Genomic DNA, 26,687 nt, shown 5'->3' with positions numbered 1-26,687 from the left:
CTAGAGTGTCAGCAGTGCCAGAGTTGGGGAACCTCACTATGAAGAAGAAGACCTATTTACCCATTCTTGACCTGGATATCCAGACCCTCCACCCCATTTTACATATCTGTAAGGTACTGCTCTCCCCAAAGTTATTTAAAGTCTAGTTTTTGAGGTGGTTTACCGTAAAGGTGATTATCTTTCATGGCATAGGTATAATTTGGGATATTTCGGTACTATTATTAAGAATAAGCATTAACACTTTACTAAAAATGTTTTAGTAAAAATATAAGAGTTTTATGAAAAATAGTTTATGTTCCTGAATGGGAGAGAAAAATTAAACCGAAGCAAAATATTTTATTTCAAACCAATATTTTAATGTTTTCCTTATTTTCTAGTTTTACTTATGTTGAACACCAACAAAAATATACGTTAAGTACTCTTAATTTTTGTACAGAGCTGTGCATTCTGTTTAATGCTCTGCCTATTCGGTTATACCAGGTGTGTTTTTCAGAGTTATCCAGTTTGTGCATATTTAAGGAGACAGTTTGGTGTAGAGTTGATAGTATCCATTCTCTTCCAACGAAGGTCTTACAAAGGGACATCTCAAAAATATTCCTTAGCATTGAGGTGACAGTGCTATATAACCTAACAATTGACACACTGTTAAAAGCTTATAATAACTGTGATAATAAAAAGTGTGAGATTTTATATAAACACTCACTATGCATTTCTATAGAGGTTTTATAATCAGGTAATAATAGTTAAAAAGAAAAGCATGTGCTACAGCTTGAAAAAAGCTGTTTATGAATAGCATCTGTTGAGTTGGTAATAAACACTTAGTGAAGGCTTTATTATAAGAAGTTTTAAACATAAAGACAGTAAGGCTCTAAGGCATGAGAATTTGAATAAGATTATATCAAACCATACTTCAGCATTATTAGAAATATTACAGTAATACCCAAGTTTTTAAAGACAGAATAAGGATAATATAACATACTCTTTATATAACCGTACTTGTCAATTTTCTTTTTCTAATAGCAAATGAAAGAGCACAAAGTTTGTTAAGTCAAGCATTCCATTTACAGTACAGTTCTTTTTTAAATGCACTTGATAAAAAAGTGTTAAATACTGAATGTCTTATTTTTTGTTACTGAGAAAGAACATTCAAGCATGAGATTTATGCAAAATCATTTATATGTAAAAGGAAACTGCGACAGATACTTATTTCCTTTAATCCTGTTGTAGTTTTTGCAAAATTCTGTTGAAATTTTTTGTCGTACAGTAAGTCAGTGGACTTACCACATGGGAATAGATTTTTTGCTTGTGTGCATAATACCACCATTTTAAATAGAGTTCAAGTATTCCAAATGTAACAATTTTTGAATTTTACATTAAATGGATATCACTAATTACTAATTATTACTTTCTGAAGTTCCCAAGCTGAACACTCATTCTGCTCAAAACACAACGAAATGTTGCAGGTTGTACTTCCCAATACTTCACTGGGTTGTTGAATAAACTTATTGCACTGTATAAAGACTTCTTCATCTTTGGCACTGTGGGGCAGAAGTCATTCACTCCCACTTTCGTAATTGAATTAGAATGAAGGAAGATTATCTGTTGTAGTGGGAAAAGAGTGGATTAAAAATACATGATAAATGTAAAAAGAAGATATTCTGCTTATAGTCAGCATTTGTTCATGGGTTTGTCTCTTTATTTTACACTGATTTGAATACATTTTGCTTAAAGTATATGTGCCCGTTTATGCCTGTTAAATACTTATTACAAGGACGCAGGCTCCTGTGTTATATACAAAAGTGCTCTATGTGTGAAGTGTGACGTAGCACTCATGCCAGTGCCCAGGGCACACTGCCTGGTCAGCACATGTCACTCTCCTCTGTCTCTGTCTCTCTCTGTCTCTGTTTCTCTGTCTCTATACACACACACGCACACACACACACTCAACGCACACACGTATAGGTGCGTGCGTGTGTGTGTATGGTTACTTCAGTGCCATATTTACAATAATGTGTTTTAAAAGTATTAGAAATGAGCAGAAGAATGAAATTTAATGCTCTAAGAATGACTTTCAATATGAATGTGAAGAATTTTTAGCCAGCATTTTCTGTGATCAAAGGGAGAAGTGTAGAGCTGCTTTTTTGTAAATTTTATAGAAAAATATGTCTATCAACATCTTAAATATGTATCTGTAATACAACATCAATAGTTGAATTTTTATTTGCTCCAATGGATAAAATACAATTTTATAGGCTGTGTATGTGTCTTATTAAATTATTACTCAGAAAGAATGGACAATATAGGACCTTCCCTTCATTCCCTTTAATAGCCCTTTAAATTTCTTCCTTGGATTTTTTTGGCAACTGAGATTTCTGGGAAGTAAAAACAATCTACTTAATTAACAGTGTTTCGGCATATTAGGAAGAAGGAGCCTTTTGCTGGCAAGGCTAAGATACCAGTTCTAGCCGATGTTACCTCTAGATTTTGCCTTGGTGAGATTGATCTGAGCCAGTCATGAGAACTGTAGGCACTGCTAAAACCTCTAGTTTTCTCTTGCAGTCCCTGCCGCCCTCTATTAATCTTGGAGATTTTGTGACAGATGCATTATGTGGTTTCCTGGCAGCCCAGCAGCAGTGCAAGATGTAGTTTACCACAGCATTGACCTCATTGAGAATGGGGAACAGTGCTGGACATGAGTGTATTTGCTTTGTGGACATCCGTTGAATTGTATCCTTATGACTATGTGTTATAATTCTGTTCATTTTTTAAAATGCTAGCAATAGTATGGATAGATTTAAGACACCCAGAAGCTGGGATCAGCGTTGTGGAGTAAAGTACTCAAAGACTGGACAGCTTGAGGGAGGAAAGACTCTGGTCATGCTCACTGGTTAAATAAACATTTAAACGCAGCGTTTGAAAAAATCAAAGCAAAAGTCGTAATCTTGAAATGAGCATCTGCCTATATAGCACATCCATTTTGATGGCTTCTATTTCACAGGCTTCTATTTGTGTAGTGAACAAAACTTGTTTAAAGAAAAATTAGAAAGAAATCTAGAAGCAAATGGCTCAAGGCCCAGTTTTGTTCTCAATGTGTTTTTCCTTGTAAGATGAGGAATTGTATATCAAGGAAAGCACATGAGAGAAATGGACTAAGGTGACATGAGATTAAGTAGGGTTTCTTAATTTGAGGTCCACAAATGGGAATCAGGAGGATCTGTGAAACTCCTAAAATTATGTGAAAATATTGTCTCATTTTTGTTCTTGGAAGTATCTAAAGCTTTATCAGATCTTCCAACAATTCTGTGGCCCCTCCCAGCTAGTCAAGAGTTGCCAGATTAGAAGGAAAAGTTTTCTAGTAATGAAGAACAAGAAATGTGCGCCCTTAATGCTCCAAATACTGACTTTTAATTATATATTCTGGCCTGAGTTTTTAAAAAGCATGCACAGTTCTAATGTGGCACCACATTGATAGTGAAAATACCTGGGACTTCATCCACATGCTCTGCCTTTGTGAAATGTTTCCAGAATGAAAGGTTATATAATTTTACTTGATTTCCTCCTGACCGGTCCTGCCTTTACATAGCCACTGCCACCCCAGAAACCTGAAATTAGCTGTGTCCGTACCTTCACCACAATGGCCTTAGCAGTTTCAGTAGAAGAAACAGAGGGATGGAAATGGGTACCTGAACGTTTTAGCTGATATCTCAATAGAAACTGGTATTCTAACGCTCTCCTTGGCATAAAACACCTTGGCCAACCTGGAGGGTCTTTAGGGTGTGGATTACCATTGCTACTTGATTGGTCTTTGCTCCAGATACTAATATGTTTCATAAAAACAAAGAAAAGTACTAATATCTGCAAAACACAAGTAGAATATTTTACCTGGAGGTATTTCAACTCTTGTAATCCTGAAGGGATTTTTTTCAGTTTATTGTTTTCCAAGTGTATTTCTCTCACACGTGGTATGTTAGCAAGACTTCCATTTTCGATATCTGTGATTCTGTTGTTTCCTAGACCCAGCCTAAAAATGACATAAAATGCATCAGCTCTTGAGCAGATGGTATGATACACTTAGCTGCAAACACCACAACTGAGTTAGAAATATTTGTATATATGTTCAGAGAAAGGTATTTCATGGTTTCCTTTAATAACCTATTTCAGGATGTAACAGCCCTCTCCTCCACTGTCAGAAAATTTTCTGTCTAACCTATATGCAACAAAAGGGACATTTGGAAAGTGTCCTTTTCTCATTCCACTTGCTGTCCCTCTTCCATTACTGAGACAGAATGATAGCAGTTCCTTCTAGTTTTCCCTTAATTTTATGTCCCTGTACACATTCTCCAAGAAGTTTCATTAACATCTTCATCATATGGACTACCACTTCCAAGTTAGGATTTGGGGGATGTTTACCTTTGCAGATCTTTGTATCGTTTAAAATCCTCTAGTTCCACAGTTGAAATTTTATTATAGTCTAAATGTAGCTCCAGTAAAGTTGAAGGTAGTTCTAGCGATAAGAAAAGACATATGTATGTTAGATCAGGTTAAGACCAAGCCCTATTGATTATTTGTTTACTTGTTAAGTTTCACATTATAGGCTTAGGCAGTTTTGGGGGAATCTGCTTTTTTTTTTAACTTTTTATTATGGAAAATTTCAAACATACAAAAATAGAAACTAGTATTATGAGACACCATGCTTTTGCCCATCTTCAACAGTTATCTCCATTTTTCCAATCTTGTTTCATCTACGCCAATAGTTATTTATTATTGATTTGTTTATTGACTTGTTTTTATTTATTCATTCATTTTTTTGCTGGAGTACTTAAAATCAAATTTCACACACATAATGTCATTTCACCTGTAAAGACTTCACTAGACATCTCTAACCCATAAGGTCATCTTTTTCTCCCCTTACATAACCATCATGTTAGTATCACATCTAACAAAATTAGCAACAATTCTTTAATCATCTAATATTCCTCTCCCTAATGATCTCAAATGTATTGTTTTACAGTTGACTTGTTCAGGTCAGGATCCAAATAAAGTTTACAGGATATATTTGGGTCTTATATCTCTTTAAATCTCTTCTTCTATTACTCTTTCCTTTTTCTCCTCTTCTATTGATTCGTTTCAGATATTAATTTGCTTGAGATACTCCTTTGTAGATTGGGCTGTTGGCCTCCACATAATATAGTTTATCAGGGTTTCTAGCCCCCTTATTTCTTATGACCTGTAGTTAGATATAGAGACCAGATTAGATTCAGCAAATCACTCTTTCATCTGACAGTCTTTGCACTCATTTATTGATTACTGCTACCTAGATTTATTATTTCATTCAGAATGGGAAAATGGTGATTTTCTGATTTTGTCATTCGTTATTCATTTATTAGGTGAGATTGTTCTCTAAAGAATTTTCTTTCATTATTTACTTTATAATACAGTTTTTACAGAAAAAGCAGCATAAATGCTTGATTTTTTTTCAAGTAACGAATTAGTGCAATGCCCAGAGGTGACCAATGAATTTTTTTATATCATTATGAACATATGGGTTTTTTCCCTGATATGTTTGATCCACTGCAGTATTTATTCTTTTCAATTAGTAGTAGTTTCTGCATAAATTAAGGGAAGCATCTTCAGTGCCACCTGGCACATGGCAGGTACCTTGTGAATGTTTGCACCTTCTCTTCTCACACCTTCATATTCTGACCCCAGCCCTCCCCAGATTAACTGAAGCTGGAATGAAAGAGACTAACCAGAAAATTCAGTCAGATCTCATTTTATTAATCCTACACATAAGATACTATTTTTCAGTCAAAAGTTCTTGTTAGCTAGCTAGGAAATGCATTTGTTTTTCAACTCTTGCTAAAACATTTCCTTATTTTATTAGTAGTAAAGACTGTTGAAGGTAAGTTCTATCTTTAAAGACCTTAAACACTAATTGAGCAAGTCTATCATGTATACAAAAATTACTAGAAAAATATTTTAGAGTGTGCCAGTCTATTCTAGAATATGCTGTAGCAAGTCAAAGGTGAGAGATCTCTGTGCATGTTGAGTCAGGAAAACTTCTTGGAAGAGGGTTTGTAGAATTTAAGGGGCCTGTCCTCTCATATGGATTTGGGTAGTTCAGTGACTGCCAACAAATATAGTATACTTTCATACAGATATTTCTATACCTACTCTATCTTCAAACAGGTCTCTCCTCCCCTCAACACAATACTATTATGTAACAGAATTTTCCAGATGAATAGGAAGGAAAACAGTTTCACTCTTCTTATGTTAACTTGTCAGGTCTGGTAAGAACCCTCTGGACCTCGGCCTAATTCATCCTGTCACAATGGGTAGTGATGATTGAATTATAACATTTGGGCAGTCAGCCTTAACATTTGAGCAAATAAGTCATAAAAACAAAAAACTGGCTTTCGAATGTCATAAGGATCTTAAAGCAGTAGTTATGTAAATTTGGAGATTTGAAATTTAAATTTCTAAAAACATAAAATGTTCCTTTAGACTTTGGAAGAATCTTGAGAATTTCACGAGGAGTTAAAACTTCATTTTTAAGATACACTTTGAAACTTGAAGAGAATTACTCTCAGGATGTTTTGTAGTATAAGGAAGCTGCTGATGTAAATATAAAGAGCGATGATAACTGCAGGACCTCAGAGCCACAGCTCTGGGGTGGCGCCCTACTCTTCTGCTCCAGTATATCCTCTTATCCTCTCTGCCTCTACTCTGTCCTGTCCTCTTCCTCTTCCCTCTCACTCTATGTCAGCTTCCAGCTTATGAAAGGGATTTTATTTAACTTGTTAGGTACAGTATGTATTTTTGTTGTTGTTCTAAAGATTAGAAGGTAAATATAATATTTTTATGTTTCTTTTAGAAAAACAGCCATCTCCTTGAAACCTAAATTAAGGTTGTTTTTAATTGTGTAGTTCTGAATTAAACTGATTTTTTCTATACTGAAAGAAATTGTCTTTCTACTTTTACTTTAGACGATTTTCCTCCTAAATGAAAGATTAATAATAGCAGCTTTCCTTAATTAATAACAGCAGCTTTGCTGGGTCTTTTAAATTATCAGCATGTATTTGTCTTGTTAATCTTCTGGATCATCTGAGTAGTAGAAAAGGGGTTATGGTAAAATAGAAGAAAACAGGTTATTACTGCTTTTACTGTGGATACTGAAAGACAGGGCTGTTTGAAAGGAAAATGTTATTAATCACAGGGGTTATTTCTGATCCAGGTGTTAGCATAGAAGAGAGAACTTGTCAGGGAAGAGGAAGGTGTGACCTTGAGCATGGGTTTGGAGAAAGGCAAATCCAATCTAGTTAATTATCAGGCTGGGAGCTTAGAAGTAATACATTAGAAAACTGGTCCAGTAGCAAACTTAAGCATTTTACTTTGAGGCACCAGCTTCAGCTCATATGATAAAGAGCACGGTGCTCATTCTGTTATTGGTTATGTCAGGAGAGAGCGTTTACTATGTGCCCAACATTGTCTTCAGACCTTTCTGTGCATCAGCCCATTAATCTACACAGCACCCCTGTGTAAAAAAATGAGGTATAGAGTGCCTTGCCCAGAGTATACACCTATCCCTGCCAGAGCCAGCGTCTGCCCCAATCCCTCCTCACAAGCCCCACCCTGAACCACTGCTGCAAGGCTGGGAGAAAGGTCTCTGGCCCTGTGCTTCTTCCTCTGCTTTCTTCTCTACAGAATTCTCACCTCTAACAGACACTTCACAGAATGACAAGTATAGATGAGTAAATGTTAGGAAAGAGACAGAAAATAAAAAGTCCTTTGCTTCTTAATGTTTGTTCGTACTGGGAAAAAAAGATTCTGGTTTCATACTGTCAAAAAAAGAAAAAAGAATTACATATGGCTCTTGATGTGTACATGAGAAAACACTAAATTTCATACTACACTGACCAGATATACTGGTAAAAAGGATTCTAATTGCAGTGTGGTTTTGACAGTGTGTACACTTTACAACCTTACATTTAATGGTCATTTTAAAATGACAATTCAATAAATACTGTATAAATACAAACCTTTAGGAATTGAGGTCAGTTTTGCTTCTGCAATTCTGATATGAAACACTGTTACCCCTTCAAATGCCCCTGGTTCAATCCCATTGTTATCAAGAGGGTTTGCACTCATTTCTGTGGGGGGAAATTATATAATTTAGCATACATATGTTGTATGTGAAGGAAACTCACAATGCAGAGATGCACGTCCCAAGAAAGTTCTAAGAAGTGTGAGCATTATCGTTCACTCTCCTTCACTCAGTATATCTGTTTCTGTGTCTATCTACTCTCCTTTCTGTCAGTCTCAGAAAAAGACTGCTTTGTATTACATAGGCTGGAATATATAACAGCTTTACTATTTTGCTTTGAATTACTAAGTCAGTAACTTACTTATCACTCTTTTCCAACCGTAATCATAATCAAGGTTTCGTTATAGTAATGTAACATAGGAAAAAAGACCATCCTTCGTATAATTTAAAACCTTTGTGTTTTCCACTGTACATTTATTTATTTGTCACCTAAACTTTTAAAATTGTAAGTCAATTAGAAATTACTTGATTAACAGAAATATAACTGAGGAATGCCAGAAAGTGAAGCTATTTGGCTAAGTGCCAGGCACTTGGTTGAATTAAATGAGTAAATAAATGAATGAGAATATTGGTTAGGAATTTTGAATGGATATAGTAGGGGAAGATGGCATGGTTATACCATGGGTGTTAGAAGTAAAATAGTGTGTAGAATTGGAAGTATACAGTAAAAACACCTTAGATGAATAATCTTCAAAGCAGATAATGAAAAGTTAGATGTACATTCCAAATAATATCTGAATTAATGTTGTAGGTTGTACTTGAGTAGTTTTTACAATACATTAAAAATGATACCTTTAAATTAAATAAGAATAACAGATTTTAACCAATTAAGTGCAGTCAGAAAACAGAAACCACACTAAGGGATTCTTGAGAGTGCAGAGTGCATGTGTATTTATATTGTAAAAGGTGTATTTCTTTAAGTGCTATAAATTTTGTTTGATACTTTCACTGATTTATGAATGGCTTATCTAGGTACAGCTTACTAGGTTCAAAAAATTAATTTTGGAAATTATCAGTCCTAAAGTTGTTAATGATGATAAAGATCTCTACATCTGCATATTGCTTATAATTTTAAAATGTTCCATTTATTTGTAAAAACTTACCTAGCACATGTAAAGAATTCATTCCTTTGAATGTCTCCTTTTGTATTTTCTTAACTTTATTGTCATGAATTCTGAGTTCTGCTAACGATTTGGGAAGATTAAGTGGTATTTCACTTAGTTGATTGTGGGACAGATATAGCCTTCGCAACTTCTTTGTGGTTTGAAAGGCTTTGGGGTGAATCTTTGTTAGTTTGTTGTTGTTCAGAATCAAAGCCTAGATAAAGCATAAAAAGTTACACCATATCAGGAAGTGGATGTGATTTACCAGTATTCTACAGTGATTAGTCACTCGTGGAAATCAATGCAAATTATGTCATTCATATACTTTATTAACAATGTAAATAATTCTCCAGCCCAATCTAAGCTTAAAAAAAGAAAAATTTACTACTGAGTTGGAACAGTGCAAAGCTTTAACGATTGGTTTCACACCTTTGGTTTGTCTTTGAGTAGGTGACACGTGTTTAAGGCTCCCCTCTCCCATTTCTCTTCATGGAAGTGATGGATAGTATTATCTTTATCTTATCTTTTTTTAAAATTTATTTATTTATTTATTTGGCTGCATTGGGTCTTCGTTGCTGCACGGGGGCTCTTTGTAGTTGCAGCGAGTGGGGGCTACTCTTCGTTGTGGCGCATGAACCTCCCATTGTGGTGGCCTCTCTTGTTGCGGAGCACTGGGTCTAGAGCACAGGCTTCAGTAGTTGTGGCTTGCAGCCTCCAGAGCGCAGGCTCAGTAGTTGTGGCGCACAGGCTTAGTTGCTCCGCGGCATGTGGGATCTTCCCGGACCAGGGCTCGAACCCATGTCCCCCTGCATTGGCAGGCAGATTCTGAACCACTGCGCCACCAGGGAAGCCCTCTTTATCTTATCTTAAAAGCTATTCACTCCACAAAATTAACTTCGGTACACAACAAATACGTTTTTGCATGATTTTATCTACTCTTAAAACCTCACCTCTGTCTTGTTTACTAATGTTTACCATTTTCCCCAGAACAGAGGCCTGAAAGAATAAACTCTTACAAAGTGCCCTCAGCATTCTGGCATATTTTAGACAATGGGGAAATGGTAGTAGTTTCTGGAGAATGACTCAACCTCTTCTCAGTTCTGTGACTGTTTCTCAGTGCAACGCGGCAGCACTCTTCAGAGAAGACACAACCCCAGAGAGTGAAAGCTTAATGCAGCCTGAATCTTTGTTCCCCACAGCCAAGCCCTTTGCGACATGTTGAGGGTTCTGACTGCAGCCATCTTGAGCTACTGGGGTGCGGAACTTCAGAACCAAAACTGGGAAAATCCTTGGTAATCAGGGCTTGCCACTCACCTAGTAACTATTTTCAAAACGTGCCAGATTTTGCAGAAACAATTTTCAGTGTTTCACAAGAGCAATGGCATTCCTAGGACTTTTTATTCCTCTCTGCTAATCTGGATCCTCTCATTCTTTCAGGGAGCAGCTCTAGATTATTTCCTTTTATGATTTTTGTCCCTGGTTCCATTCTACAGCAATCTTCCCATTGTATCCAGAATGACTTAATATACGCCTTTCTGGTATTATTCACATTGTTGCTGTTTCACAGAAGAAATACAAATACTTCTGCAGTTAAACTCCCTTTACTTATTATGTTTACTGGTTTCACCATAGGCCCTTAGTGTCTCCTTGTTCTTACCTTCCTTTCAGATACATCACTACTTTTAACAATTTCAACTGAGATAGGTTAAGCCTAGAAGAATTTAAAATACATCTTGTTACCACTGGTAAAATATACTCCTTTCTGTGTGTGCCGCACACTCCATGTCTGTGACAGTGTGGAATCAGGCTCTCCCTCAAACCCAATTTCAAATAGAATTAGAAATTTTACCTGCTAAAATCTAGAGGCTCAAAATGCTAAATAGAAAAATAAGAATCTTATAAATCTTAGAAAATTAAAATATTAATGAGTATAGTAAGGAAAAGTTCTTTTTCATCTTTTGAGATCTAGAAAAAAAAGCCATACAAGTATATTTAGTCAATTATGTTATATTGCACATGCTGCTGTTAGAGCTTTGTGGGTTTGGGTACTGCTTTTCTTACATTGTACACTAATGAGTTCCTGAAAATAATCAGTTTTATTATTTTAGTGTATAATGACTATGATTACCTAAATAGAACCTAAATAGATCATAAGGACCACTTATTTGAATTCTTAGCCCGCTGCCTTTCCACCTGGCTGTTATTCAGTAAACATCAGTTGAATTAAATTATTAATTGAATTAAATCTATAATTTTTCATTAACTAGACCACTACTGAATAACGGGGATTTTGTCACTCATCATACACAGAAAAGTAAGACTTGTTTACACAAATACAAGCAATCATTTTAGCAGTGACAGAGATTATCACTTAAATATTTGCATGTATTCTTACATAAAGTGAGATGAGTCCTTTAAAATCATTTTCTTTGATTTCCATAATTTTATTGTTTTGAAGGTCAACCATTCGGGTATCAAATGGAATATTGCTTGGGACAGAGGACAAACCTGAGAAATAAACAAACACGTTGCATATATGTTATATGCTAAAGATGAAATTGCTGATATGATAGAAATGTGCTTTTTTTCAAAATTCACGGTTACCATTAAGTAATAGATGACTCAACATGTAACAGATGACAGAAACATTGTTCTTTGGAAAGGCCTAAAGATCTTATCAAGTAACTTTATTTTTACAAGGTGTCTAGCTGGTTCTAGCTATCACCGTTCAGTCTGCTGCAAGGTGACATTAAATGGAGCTAAGTTGGGGGGTTCTAATATGACTACGAGGAGGAGATCTACAGCTGAGGCACAGCTTCTGCTGATGTACTTTTAACTAAAGAATATTAACATTCTTTGCAGATTTTCAGGCAGTTGTAGTGCTAATTGGAGCCTGTGGGTTTTGATCATTTTAAGAAGCATCAACATGTAGAAAGTTGTGCTTAGAAAATAGATAAATTATTTTCGTGTACACTATCAAAGACTTTACTACCCATTTCCTTTAATAATGAGCTCCTCTAATTAGTCGTAAATTATTTGATTTATGAAAACTTATTCATCCATAACATATAATTAACATCTAGGTGTGTAGTATACCTTTACTGAATTTATCACCCACAGCCTTAGCTCTTTTCGAGCTGTGTACTCTAGTAATAGCTTTCTTTTCTCTCATCTCAGCAGCTGCATCTTCCTTTTTGTGTAGGTACTCAGTAAATGTTAATTACATTATTTAAAGACTTAAGTGTGTTTTTCCTCTCTTAAAGAAGCAGAAAATTGCCAGGAGCTGTATGTGGCGCATTTCTTCCTTACTTTCCTTGCTTTCCCTAAATGGCTGAACATGTGCACCTCTGATTGTTGTCAGACATTCCATATGGTATTTATGCTTGACGAGCATGGGACTTTCTTGGTGTTCCCCAACATTTTATTTTTGAAATGTTCAAACATACAGAAAAGTTTAAACAATTTTACAGTGAAAATTCATATTCCTTTTTCTCCCATCAACATTTTGCTATACTGTACTTACTGTCCATCCATCAATTTATCTTTTTTATGTATTTTAAAGTGAGTTTTAGATATTACTACACTTCTAGTGGAGCCATCCTTACTTCTAAAGAGTAGTAGTATATTTAACAGGCCCAAATTGAAGAATCCAATATTGAAATACTGTGAATATCAACATTTCACTTGACAGCCCTCAATTCTTTGCCCTTTATACTTTAAAATTGACAATTCTTTTAAGAAGTTTGACATAGATGGAAAGGGGTAACTTGATGGGTTACCAAGGTAACAGCAGTTTTGTTAGGAGATTACTTTGGTTTTAGAAAATGAAGTGGAAGTTCTTATAGGAAGGTAGAGGTTCTGCAGACAGGATCTAGTAACATAAACTTTGACAAACCTTCCCCTACCCTACCCCTGATGAATTTGGAAGCTCTGAAAAAAATTTCATTTCCTGAGGGAAAAAGATTTTTAAGTGTCCTTCTCAACTTCAGTTGTCATGGGGGACCACTATATGCTGCTAACAGTGCTGTGTCATTTTAAAGGTATGTGTCATACTATTACAGATATTCTTGGGTGAATTTTATTAGATTTTTTTCAAAGCTAAATATTCAAGAGACCATGTAAGTAAAACACTATTTGCAACCAACTGTCTGTCATGAGGCAGTTTGGTTTTTCTCAGTTCTTTGAAGACAGTCACATACTGGAGCAGAGCTATGCAGTGTTTCCTTCAAGGTCTTTAAGTTGAAGTAGAAGACTTTGTGCTGGAGTGAACATGAAGGCCATCACACAAGGATGGTGTGTGCTAAAGGTGAACATCTCCTTAGTCAAAGTTTTACCCAGAACAAACCCAGTTTACATCCAGCAGTATCAAAGTAGATATATACATTTTTATCCTGATCTTTGTTTAGCAAAGTGTTTTCTCAGGCTTCAACTCTACAAATTGATAGTGAAGTTTCTTCCTGCCTGGGATGCAGCTTAAAAACGACAGTACCAAAAGAAAAAAAAAAAAAAGACCTTCCGATACTCCCTAATCTAACCTTTTCTCACACCAGGGTCTGTTTCAGCTTCTACATTTCTCCTTCCTGCCGCTCTTCCCACAGTCATTCTTGCCTGTGCTTCCAGACCAGCAAACGTTGTTTGCATCTTGTCATCTCTTTCTCATAAGAATGTCAAAGGTAAAGCTTAAAACCCATTTTTACCTGGCCTGTATATTCCATTAAGACTTTACCAGCGATTCTAGCTCATAATAATATCCTCGTTTTGGGATGATTTTTGTTCACCTTTCTCATTATGTCCCATAATAACACTTTTTTTTTTTTTTTTTTTTTTGCGGTACGCGGGCCTCTCACTGTTGTGGCCTCTCATGTTGCGGAGCACAGGCTCTGGATGCGCAGGCTCAATGGCCATGGCTCACGGGCCCAGCCGCTCCGTGGAATGTGGGATCTTCCTGGACCGGGGCACGAACCCGTCTGCCCTGCATCGGCAGGCGGACTCTCAACCACTGCGCCACCAGGGAAACCCAATAACACATTTTTTTAAAGTCTCTGGAGTTCACTGTAACAAGCTTTGACTATTGCCACGAATGCTGTGGCAGTAGGAAATGAATCTAAAGCTTTCAGAGGCACTGTCTGCTCATATGCGCTCTGGAAGTGGCCTTAAGTGGCCTCCAGGTCCAGAATGGGAGGTGTGTGCCATACTTTTGGTTTCCCACAGTGGGTCAGGTCTGAGCCATCTCCTCTTTTACAAATAGCTGAGTACAACAATTGTTGATGTGCATTCCTGTTACACCTCTCCCTGAGTATGCCCTTCTATTTGAGAGCACCTTCATTAGAAGTATTAAAAGAATAAAATACTCAGCAGAGAATTACACATTTTTAAGAGACTTTAGAAAGTGGTTTTTAGTTCAGCCATTTATTTTCTAGATAGTTTTAAACCCAAAACATTCAAAACAAATAGAGTATTGTCTTTAAAATGTCTAGATTAGAGATTTCACAAACTCTATAACCTATTTATTGTTCTGGATGGGCAACTTATTTTGTTATGGTAGAATTTTGCTAGGAAGCACAGTTTCAACCGGCTGACACTCTATAAGATGAAACCACAGTGACATCCATTCTCTCTAAAGGAAATTTAAATGTAATACTGATTCAAATTTGGGAAGAGAAGGAAATGTTCTGTATATGAAATTTCCATTGTTTTCCTCTGATTTTCTGGATTTTAAAAATAAGTTTGGATGTACTTTGGAGTTTGTTATACTTTTCAAAAATTTAAGTGAAAAATTCCTTTATAATCAGCTGATTTTTGAAATTTCAGTGAGGTCTTTCCTTATCCTTTAAATTTTGTCAAAACGACATTATTCTACAAAACAAGTTGACATGTGTCCTTACCTAGATCAGAACAGTGTACAACTCTCGAGTAGCACTGGCATCCAAACGGACATGTTGGAAACAGATCGAATGGGAAGAAGGGGTTAATTGGCTCTCTTGTTGGGAAAAGAGAGTTGTTAGCATCACTGTCACCTTCGTCTTCCATGTCCTTCAGCATCATATTCTTCAGTGTCAGGTACGAAGGGTGAAATAAGGGTTTGGCAGAGCACAAAGTCAAGAACACTAGGAGCACATACTCCTTCATGTCGTCCTGTGTAGGGGACCGGTCTAGAACTAAGTAGACATTGAGGATTAAGTTAAAGTTTAAATAAATACAGTTCCTGCTGCTGTACATTTCTCAGAGCTGGCAAGAGTACAATGAAATGGCATTCTAATTTATTACCAGTGTGAGAGTAAGTTTATTAAAAGTTTTTGGAAAGCAGTTCAGCAATATGCATTGGAAGCTTTATAAATATCTTTATTCTTCATCTAGCAGTTCTACTTTTGGCATCTAGTCTCAGGAAACAATTCTAATGTGCATAAAGGTGTTCATCAGAGAATCATATATAATAGCAAAAAAATTAAAGATAATACTAATGGTTAAAGAGAAATAGTAAAATAAAATAGGGTATATTTATTCCATGAAATACTTTGGAACCCACAAAATGTTTGCAAAGATATTTAAAAATATGAAAAACTGTTTTTTGAAATAAAAGAAAATATAAAAAATCTATACATAGTATACTTACAAACACAAACACACACAAAACCTGGCACAAATATACCTAATTGATGATAATATCTGGATGGTAGAGTCATGAATTACTTGTGTCTTTTTTTTTCTTTAATTTCTATACTGAGCAATAAGAACTACATTTATACTTAGGAAACAAATAAATGCTTTTAAAAACAAAAACATATTATCATACCTGACTATTTACTCCTAAAATCCTTCCATTGCCTTAATATCTATGTCACTTTTAAAGTAAAATCCTTCATATCCCCTTAGTACATCTGGAAGTTTTCTTTTAACTTCTCTCCCACCATCCTCCCCAGCCTCACTCTCAGAGTTGGTTACTTTTTCCACAGTGTTATTGGATTTCTTCCTTTCAATCTGTTCCATTATCTAATACCTGATCCAAAGCATCTTTGGTCCAGGCTATTCTTTTTTACTGATCTTTCCACTGAGTTCCTTTTGTTTAGCTTTTTGCAGGGGGAAGGCATGGGGTGCTTTCAGTTGTAGTTTTTAAAGCCCACACAAAACTGGAATGTATGAATGAGAACCTTCTGAGAATAGATTTGTTGTCATCTGATGGTGGATATTCCTACAGGTATGTTTACATATCATGGTTTCTTAACCATCAACTGTAAAACATACATTCTTTGTACTTTTCAAAAATTAAAAGCATTATGATATCATCTAAAACAGACTTATACCTGTCTTCCCTTTGGGGCATGCAGTTAGCTTCACATAATGCCCATTGGTGAGTCTGTATCCTGGCAGGAGGGAGTCCACACCCAGCCAGATCATCCAGCAGTGTAGCTGTCCTGCTATGCCTGAGCACCAGATAGCACCTTAGCCACAGAGGGCTTCTAGAGTCAGTCAGAATTGGTCCAGCCTCAGGAAGACCTGGCCCTCCAAATCCTTGAATTATGCCAGCTTCTTACAGTTTTCTAGAACCCAGAAATCAGCTTTAATATCTCTCCACAGCCTTGCTTTTTTTTGGACTTAAGAATCAGAAATGAATTAACTAACTTAATTAAAATATTCATTTATATATCTTTTAATCATCAGAGAAAGGTTTTTTAAAAAACCCTACTGTCATCAGTGATTAACCTGATAACTAACATTATTTAACGCTTAGAAATCTATATGGCGACAAGTACATTTTGCCCTCTGGGCAGCTGGACATGACCAGCCTTATCAGGTTTCCCTATGAGAACTCACACTCAATTGTGCTAGGAAAGGGGAGATTACAGGACACAGAACAGAAAAGATTTTTATATTTTTATAATCTTATTCTGAATCCCACTTCAGAACCAGTTCTGTCCTTCCATCTCTACACTGCCTGTGGAATTGTCAATTCAGTTTATTCTAGATACGTCTCTCACATTAACCAGGAGGCCTGAGAGGTGTAAAGAGCTTCAGTGGCTTCCCCAAGGCCACATAACCAAATTGAAGTGGAAATTGAGTTAGAGCTCATGTGTCCCAACCCATTCTTTGCATCTTCTGCTGCAACCCACACAGGAGCACACTCCTTTATCTTCTTTTATCTAGTGGCCTCTATCATCTCTTCCTTTCCAGCCAGTCCACATGTTGCTGTCCTGTGTACATCTGTACATAAAGGAGTGCACTCACAGCTTTCGGAGGGTGGAAATGCGAGTGGTTGTGTGGTCAGATTTGTATGGTGCAGAGAGAGATTGTGCTGGCAACTCACGGGCCAGCAGCTTCTGTCAGCCGGCCCTGGGGACAAGCAGGTTACTCTTCCAGTCACCCTGGAATCCTGGCACAGGCACCTGGTTTTGGTCAACTAGGCTTCATTTCCAGCATCACTTTGGCACATCATTTCTGCTTCTTAGCTGCCCGCCTAACTATGCTCCATTATGTTTCTTGACCGTAGGCTTCTTTGTGGTTCCTGGCTCCTTAATGCTTGGTGCCCTGCCTTGCCTTGACTTCCACAATTCTCATTCTTGAGCTAATTTAGCTCTTGGTCCTTAGCAAAACCAAAGATTGTCTCTGGTACCAATTTATTCTTTAAGATTGTTCTGCATCGCAGCTCTATCTTCTAGGACCATAGCTGCCCCTGACCTTATTTGACCTTGGTAGAGAAGTTAGTGAATTAAATGTCATTTGAAGTCATGTCTCTGGCTTTCTTTGAGGCTGCTGGAGTTTTTCATTGGGCATTTATCAAGTACCCACTGTGTACCAGGCACAGGGTTAGGATACATAATCCATGAAGTAGAACATGTTTGGATGTTCAATGGACATGCTTCTCCCTATCCACTTCTCCCACGCTTCCTTGCTCAAAACACAACCACAGCTCCTAATCCGCTACTCTCAGGTAAGTGTGGGATTGTTGTAAAAGTTAATACTTGAATGTCAGGTACGCTAATAGGAAAACTAAAAAACAAATGCTCAAGTTAGTAAATAGAACTAAACTGTGTGTGGTCAGTGCTGGCTGTGTACACTCTGGCTCTAACATTTTGGAATAATCTCCAGATGTGTGGTCCCCAGACTCTGAAAATAAAATTCTTCACCATAAGTTTGTGTACTCCTCATAAATTGTGTACTCCTCATAAATCTCAGTTTACTATTTGAGACCAGTAGAAATAAAGACATCTATAAAATATACATACATGAAAAAAAGGTTGAAATAGAATACACAAACCTAATAAGAGGGATAGTGGGCTTATGAGTGAAGGATTATTTTCCTGTCTATGGTGCATATTTTTAAAATTATTATTTTGCTTTTTAAATATTTTAAATAGCAATCTGCAAGAAAATGGTCTTTACTCTGGTCCTCCATATACTTTTGCCTTTTCTTGAAACTTTGCCACTTCTAGAAACATTAGACAGTACAATTAAAGGTTTCCCATACACTGCCCCCTCAGAATTCAACCAGCAGTGCCTACCTTCAAAATAGTCTGGAGCCACAATTTCTTGAGGGCTAGCACCATTTACTCTGGTCCATGGGAGATAAAAGAGTTTTAATAAAAAGTTATTTTTGAGTTGGTTGGTTGTTTGAGTTTCATTATTTTTGTAGAAACTTAGAGATAAATAGGCTGTAGCTTCCCCGTCTAGACCAGAAAAATCTATGTAATGCATAATTAGACCTAAGAAAATGGTAAAACTTTAAAAAATACATATAACAAGAGGAATATGTTAGAGATCCAAAGTGGGAAGCCAGGACGCAATGCCTTGGCTTTCCCTGTAGCCTGGCAGCAGGGCCAGGGACTTGCCTTCACTCCTGCAAACCCCATTTCCTGCTGCAGTCATGTTGCCCTATGATGTAGGAGATCCCTGGAGTGGGGTGTAGGCTGGGATGAGGGGGAGCAGAGCAGTTGTGGCAGACTTAGAGGGACACTGGTATGAGGAGCAGAGCTGGGAGGAGACACAGAAGATCAGTGCTCAGGTGAAAGAGAGGAAGAAAGCCAAGCATGAGGGAGGGGACTTATTTCTCTTACATGTTCCCTCCAAAAGGGCTGCTGGTCAGCCTACCTGTGGGGTCAGGAGGAGCATCAGCCAGTGTCCCTCCCTTCCTCTCTCTTCTTTCTTACACTGATAAGCTACATGAGTTCCTCCCTGCCTTAGATAAGATGGTGACTCTGGCCTGCTATGTTAGGCAGTGGCTTGTCTATGGTAGTTGGCAAGCTTTCCAGTTGCTGGCTGGTGGGGGCAGCCACCAGTCATGCCCTTCTGGACCCTTCCCTGGTGAGTGAGAGAGGAGACATGTGGAAGCAGGAAATGCCATTTAGTTGAAACTCCCTCCCAGTGTTGAAGTTTCCTCCAGAACATTGTAGACCAGATGGTGTGTCTGCTCTCTGATTGCATGACTCCAGTGAGAGGACTCAGGGAGCACACCTCCTCAAGAGGCATCCAGTTCCACTGCTGTCCATCTGTGGTTGACAGGAAATTCTTTATATTGAGACCAAAAATGCCTTCTGTCACATTCTTCTCTCTGTGCTACTTCTGTTTTCTGTTAGTTATATGAAATTAACCTGATCTTTTTGCATTCTCTTATCCTGTTTACTTGAAAAGAGAAGTCAGGAGAACCTTGATTCCATGAGGAATTAACCATTTATTCCCTTCATTTGAGATGGCAAAGCCTTGATTAAAAAAACAAGTGATTATAGACCCCAAACCTTGCCCTATTCTAGTTAAGCAATTTTTTATCAGTAGAAAAATATTGGAATGTCCAAGAGGGAACACTAAATAGCAATGTTTTTTCCCCATTATTCAGAGAGTGTAGAGAATATTGTTTCTCATTTAAATGATGACTCTTAGTTGTTTGTTTTATTTTTAAATTTTGCGTTTATTAATATGGGTCAAGCTCTTATTTGTTTAGTTTTGGCAGTATTTAGATTGTTATTTTTAAAACCTTTAAAAATGTTTATGTCTTGTTCTCAAGAAAGCTCAGTATTTCCCTGATACAGACGTTTTGACAGAGTTTCTTACTCATGGAAAACTTTGAAATTTTGTTTCAAATTTCTCTTACTCTGAATAATATTTGAAATATTATTTCAGTGCTACTGCTGTTATTACTAAGCCATGGCACATTAGAGCCAGGAGAGGCCTTTGAGACTTTGCTACCATGCCCTCTTTTATAGCAGAAGAAGCCGAAGCTGGCCTCCTCACTGCTGCATTGTCCACCCTTCTGCTTGGCCTCCTCTAAATGGGTCTTATTCCCACAGTGACTTCCAGACAGTAACCAGGCTCTCCTCGGAGAGGATGGGGTGAGAGGCTTGGCCATGTTCTTAGGCCTGGAAATGTAGCTTGAGAAGTGTCTTTCTGAATTTACATAAGCTCCTATTTTCTGCTTAAATGTTCCACAAACTGGAATGGAAAATTTGTCTAAGTGAAATGGTATTTCCTCTCAGACACTATCATTAGGAAAATAAATCACTGTGCTTTGAAATCCTATGCTTAAAGTTCTGCTTGGCTGAAATTCCTCTCGATTCACAAGTACCAACAATAGTTTTCAGTATATAAATGTGATATAACATGCTCTGTGTATTCGCAGAAGGAATCCAGACTAAATTCTGGTGTAGTCAAGGCACAGCCTTGTAAATGGACAAGTAAGTTAAACTTTGGAAACTTATTCACAGTACCTTTTTGTCATGGAAACTGATACTTTTAAAGCCTATGATTTCCTTAAAGAGATACTTAACTTTACCTTGAAAGTATAAGTAGCAGCTGATTGAAGAACTTGCTGGCTGCTTTTCCTTTTATATGTTTTGTCCTTCATCAGTTTTTCAATGCATCTAGCAACCTAGCTACTGTCTTTAAAAACTCCTACCTCTTCATTTTTCTATTGTTTCCTATGCTTCCTTAAAACTTGTGCTTGTAAAGTTAATCTCTTGTCTCAAACCTCAGATCAGATATCTGAATATTCTTTTTTAATTAAGTAGCTGTAACAGAAGACTGCATATCCTCAATTCTTGCCACCACTACCCTATATGGCTAAATACTAAAAACATCAAGATGCTTTTACACATGTGTGGGCTTATGATTTTTTTTTTAAACAACTCGGTTCTTGGTGGGATTTTTTAATTCTTTATTTTTAGAGAGATATATACCCCCTGAGATTCTTTGTGACTTAATCCTCTATACCATGTGGCTACTGTTTATGGCTGCCACACCTCCAAATAGGTTAACAAGAAAGAATGCTGTGCTGTATTAGATTATGAGGGAGTAGAATATCAAATACATTGTTTAATTTGTTAAAATCTAATATTAAATAAAAAATTTATTTTGGGAGGGGACAAAGGAAATCTTTGTTTTACACTCCGACTGGATATTGTGAAAAGAAGTTTCTAATCTTTCACATTGAATATAGGGCTAATTAAACTATTGCTGATAAATATTCTTTCTTAGAGTTATATGGATCTCCATTTTAACTGTCCAGTGTCATTTCATTACATAAGAATAAGGAATACATTTATTAAGGCAAAATATGAATATTCAAATATGTAAGTAAAAACATTTGAATAACTCATATATTTTTAAAATACCTTAGAAAATATCATAGTTTCACATTTTGAAAAAATCTTTTACTGTTTTCACTTAATGTATTTGTAATATCCCCAAACTTTCTTATCATTCATTATTAAGGTAATGTTATTTTCTTAAAAGAACATGTTCACAAGATATTTGTTTAAATGATTTTAAAAATCAATCCTGTTAACTTTTATGGTAAAGTATAATGACAGGTTATCATTTAGCTATTTTAAAAAGTCGCAATTATGTTGAAAGTAAATCCATTATATGTAAAACATAAAAGCTAGAGTAATTTTAGGTATGTATTTAAGTGCTATTTTTTAAGACATTATACAGATAAACTTTAAACTATATTATATAATTTACAAGCATTTATGTTAATTACATTAATGTCCTCTTAGTATTGACTAAAACAATTGTACACTAGTACATGAAAAAAAGACATGAAAACATACCTTGTAAGAAGAGAGTAAGTTCTCCTGAAAGTAGAATTTTCCACCATGTACTACTTATCTATAACGTAAATGTTCTCAGCTACTATTTAAGAAGAAAATATGAAAAGATATTACATTTAAAAGAAAAACAGCCTTCTGCAGAGCCTGGTGTGGCTGCACCCTGGGTGACACTGGAATAAGCTGCTTCCACAGATTAGCCCATGTTAGTACTGAGAAGCAAGATTAAAACTTGTTACTGCTCATGTGTTTTCCATCACTGTTTGTATCGTAGCCAAGACTTCTAGCTAAACTCTAGACGTCTACTGGAAGATTCTGAAGAAAAAAAAGAGAGTTTAATAATTCATGGCAACTGGCCATTGAAAGTGCAGTCAAAGCCATTCAAGAAATACCTGATTTGAAAAAAATATGAAATTCTTAAATGAATGAATACTTATAAGTTACAAATTTAAAAATCACTCACTCTATATAGACTAATATTTATCAGTTTTAGGAAGGAATACTGAAAGAGTACATTATTGAAATGTAAATCCAATCTCCAGATGTACCTAAGAAAGGAGCCATGCTGTTAATTTTCTTCTGATGACTGAAGCTGTTACATCAAGCATACGTCTCAAGAATTTCTTTAAAAGCTTTTGGCCCTGCCACAGGCATGTCAGGGGAATTGCAGACCAGGCCCTATATAATGCTTCTGGCCCCAGCCTATATGCTGTGATACAGACATTGATGCAAGGATACAGGTGAAGCCTGCTTGGACTTTCACTTTTCAAGAGAATATCACCTATGACCACATAGCATTTAGGGAGGACATGGGAGCAGGAAGACAACATTCACAATTAGGCCTGAGAGAATGCCCAATTCCCACATCAATTAAGACATCATCCTTCAAGAGGACATTTTTCTAAGTCTGGGTACCTAAGTACTAGGTAACACCAAACTAGCATCTTCATGACGTGCAGATTTGGGGGCCAGCCTGTTTGCAAAGCGTGTTTCCAGTAGTTTAGCAGAGTCTGGTCTCTCCTGACACAAAGAATCTGACTGTTGTTTGTTCCTGATTCCCAGAGAAATGGCACATGTTGAAGCAAGCCATAGAAAAAGTACTGTGCCTCCAATGTGCAGGACACCCAGCCCCCACTTAAATAAAATATACTTCTGTGGCCCTCACATCAGACAGTCCCGTATGCTGGCCTCTGCAGAGCTTTAGGCCTGCCCTGGGTGCAGCACCTGAGGTTTGGCAGGCCTCCTGTTTGGTTATAATGCTCATGTTCCCATTTATTCAGTTATGTTTAGTTCGAAACATTTGTCTGTTACCTTGATGAATTGGGACATCGTGAGTGTTGAACTGGATTTTATTAACCTGAGCTCCATCAAAGCAGTGGCCATAAATGAGAAGCTCCTTGGGCAGAAATCTGTGTCCTTCACAGTGTTTTGTTTTGTTTTTTTAACTTTTAACTGAAGTATACGTTACAAAAAAATAAACATTGTAATGGTACAGCTCAATTAATTTTCACAAACACCTAATCAAGAAATCCCAGCACTCCTGGACCCCTCAGAATCACTCTGTCTTCAGAGGAGGCCGCTGTCTGACTTCAAAAACCATAGCTTTCTGAACTTTATATATACAGTGCATTCTCTTCTGAGTCTGGCTTTCTTCATTCAGCGTTATGTTTTAGAGATCCATCCGGGTCATTGTGGTTAGCAATAGCTTGTTCATTCTCATTATAAGCATACCTTCTTGTATTGCGCTTCACTTTATTGCATTTCACAGATACTGTGTTTTTTGACAAACTGAAGGTTTGTGGCAGCCCTGTGTCGGGCAAATCTATTGGTGCCATTTTTCCAACAGCATCTGCTCACTTCATGTCTCTGTGTCACATTTTGGTAATTTGCAATATTTCAAACTTTTCCTTTGTTACTATATTTGTTATGGTGATCTATGATCAGTGGTCTTTGATATTACTACTACAACTTGCAGAAGCCTCAGGCGATGGTTAGCATTTTTAGCAATAAAATCTTTTTAATTAAGTTTTGTTCTTTTTTTTTAAGACAGAATGATATTGCACACTTAATAGATCACAGTATAGTGCGCTGGGAAACCCATAAGTACGTGTAACTTACTTTATTGAAATATTTACTTTATCACAGTGGTCTGGAACAAAACATGCAATATCTCCAAGGTATACCCATATTATATAACATTCTTCTGTATGAATATGCCAGAAATTATATATTTTATATGTATATTCATATATATATTCATTTAACTGGGTTAATTTCCATTTGGAGTGTAGCTATGAACTTTTAAGCATTCATTGATCTGTCATTTGAGGCTCGTGTATGTGTTTCTGTCAGGTAGAATTGCTCTATATTTAAAAATTGTGGGGTTTCCCTTGTGGCTCAGTGGTTAAGAATCTGCCTGCCAATGCAGGGGACAGGGGTTCAAGCCCTGGTCCGGGAAGATCCCACATGCTGTGGAGCAACTGAACCCATGCGCCACAACTACTGAGCCTGTGCTCTAGAGCCCGTGAGCCACAACTTCTGAGCCCGCGTGCTGCAACTACTAAAGCCCACGCGCCTAGAGCCTGTGCTCTGCAACAAGAGAAGGCACTGCAATGAGAAGCCCGTGCACCGTAACGAAGAGTAGCCCCCACTTGCTGCAACTAGAGAAAGCCCACACGCAGCAATGAAGACCCAACGCAGCCAAAAAAAATAAATAAAATATATTTTTTTAATTATGGGGCCTCCCTGGTGGCGCAGTGGTTGAGAGTCCGCCTGCCGATGCAGGGGACACGGGTTTGTGCCCTGGTCTGGGAGGGTCCCACATGCCGTGGAGCGGCTGGGCCCGTGAACCATGGCCGCAGAGCCTGCGCGTCCGGAGCCTGTGCTCCGCAACGGGAGAGGCCACAACAGTGAGAGGCCCGCGTACCGCAAAAAAAAAAAAAAAAAAAAAAAAATTATGAAGTTTCAACTTCTCTTGATAAGTAAAGCCTTGCCACTGGGTGGCTCCTGTTTTTGCATGGCAACACTTGGCTGGGGCTGAGTGGCAGCGCCTCCTCTCAGTGGGATGTGTGCCTCCCACTCTCTACCTTTACCTGTGCTCACACAGTGTTCCTCTCCCACATCATTCTACCAGCCTCTCCTCACCTCTCAGTCATGGCATCTGCCCCGCGACCACCCGTCTAGGCAGGGTTCTGCCACCTTGTCTAGAGAGCTGGGAGGCACTTCCTGTGAGATTGTTTTTCTAAAGATGTGTTGCAGCCTCTCTCCTCTCCTCACTTGTGAGCCCTGAGCTTATCTTCCTCCAGCATGCTGTTGTGCTCTTTAGTCAGAAGGCTTAGGGAAAGAAATGGGCCCTGGAGTATAATGCCAAGATGCAGGTGGTCTTTCTGGCTTATTCACCCTATTCTGCTGACATTGTGACTAGAGGTACAGCCCAGGGCCCAAAACCCCTCCCACAGTCTTGGAGCTGCAGGTGGGAAGCTTTACCTCACAACTGCAGAGATAGCCCAGCGTGCACAAACACACCATTTGGATATAAACTGGAGTTTTTTCTCCACACCTTTGCGGGTTGTCATTCCAGACACATCAGTGTACCTCCTCTTCCCTAGAGTATTGTGAGGAAAAAATCTTCCTTTTTTGGTTCCTATAAGGGTCCTATGAAGGGGACCTAATTCTTTTCTACATGTTTGTTTTTTATTATTTGGCTTTTGCCTCGTTGGGCCTTGGTCTAAATACTGGAGAATTAGTGTTACTATATCAAACAGTGTCTTTGGGAATCATGAATAATCTGCACATTATTATGTTTTAAACAAGATAAGTTTCAAAATTAGAAAAGTAATATTCGCTCTACTGACATTTTATGAACAGAAACATTGATTGCATAAAAGGAACATCAACACAAATTTCTTGCATGGCCCAATATATTCCAATCATGATGAAAATAAAAATAAATTGCTTAAGCCACGCTTGCATATAATTTTTAAAACCCTTTCCTGACCTTCTGCTAATGTAGAAATGGAGAACAGTGGTCAAAGCCCAAACAAATGAGAACTGGAAAGGACCTTAGAAATCATCTCATGCAAATTAAAACTCCAATGGGTGAGGAGTAGGGGTGACTGTGGTCACATGAGACACCTTCCTGAGCTCAAGTATCACTAAGACGATTGAGTTTTATGATGTTTGTCAGCTGGTATCTGGTGCTTCCTCCCCTATTTACCTTAACCTTCTGAGTACATTGGAATGGATTGTGTACTAGTCTCTCATAGTAGAAATTACAAGGAAAATTTTGTCCATCCGTTTATTCAAAGAACGGTGTTAAGTGCCATGAAGAAAAGCAAAATGGGATGGGGGATTGTCAGCGAAACGTTGAGGGAATGAGGGGATGTGCCTTCCAAATACCTAGTTCAAGAATGTTCTAGACCATCAAATCCTAGGATGTAAATAATG

At 37.4% G+C, this 26,687-nt stretch overlaps 2 protein-coding genes across 4 annotated transcripts in view; one reads left to right on the top strand and one right to left on the bottom strand.

The window, feature by feature from the left end:
* Positions 1-26,687, top strand: part of CENPP (centromere protein P) — a gene marked incomplete at its 5' end in the record, with an annotated part of 225,545 nt that overhangs the window by 105,345 nt on the left and 93,513 nt on the right. The window lies entirely within an intron of this gene.
* On the bottom strand, positions 335-22,438 carry ASPN (asporin). 2 transcript variants are annotated; one of them, XM_082655941.1, is made up of 9 exons: positions 22,245-22,438; positions 18,705-18,754; positions 15,093-15,365; positions 11,603-11,715; positions 9,208-9,421; positions 8,040-8,150; positions 4,411-4,504; positions 3,883-4,021; positions 335-1,599 (listed from the first exon to the last, which is right to left on the bottom strand). In XM_082655941.1, exons 1-9 carry the CDS (start codon positions 22,289-22,291, stop codon positions 1,402-1,404), a joined length of 1,239 nt encoding a protein of 412 aa, XP_082512067.1. In that variant the 5' UTR covers positions 22,292-22,438; the 3' UTR covers positions 335-1,401. The 2 variants fall into 2 exon arrangements, with proteins under 2 accessions (XP_082512067.1, XP_082512068.1); XM_082655942.1 differs by lacking the exon at positions 18,705-18,754.

The sequence above is a fragment of the Grampus griseus genome (genome assembly GCF_964374135.1).
Source record: "Grampus griseus genome assembly, chromosome: 6".
In the NCBI taxonomy this organism is placed as follows: Eukaryota; Metazoa; Chordata; class Mammalia; order Artiodactyla; family Delphinidae; genus Grampus; species Grampus griseus.
The sequence above is the reverse complement of the archived record's forward strand: the minus strand, read 5'-3'. Positions and strand labels throughout refer to the sequence as shown.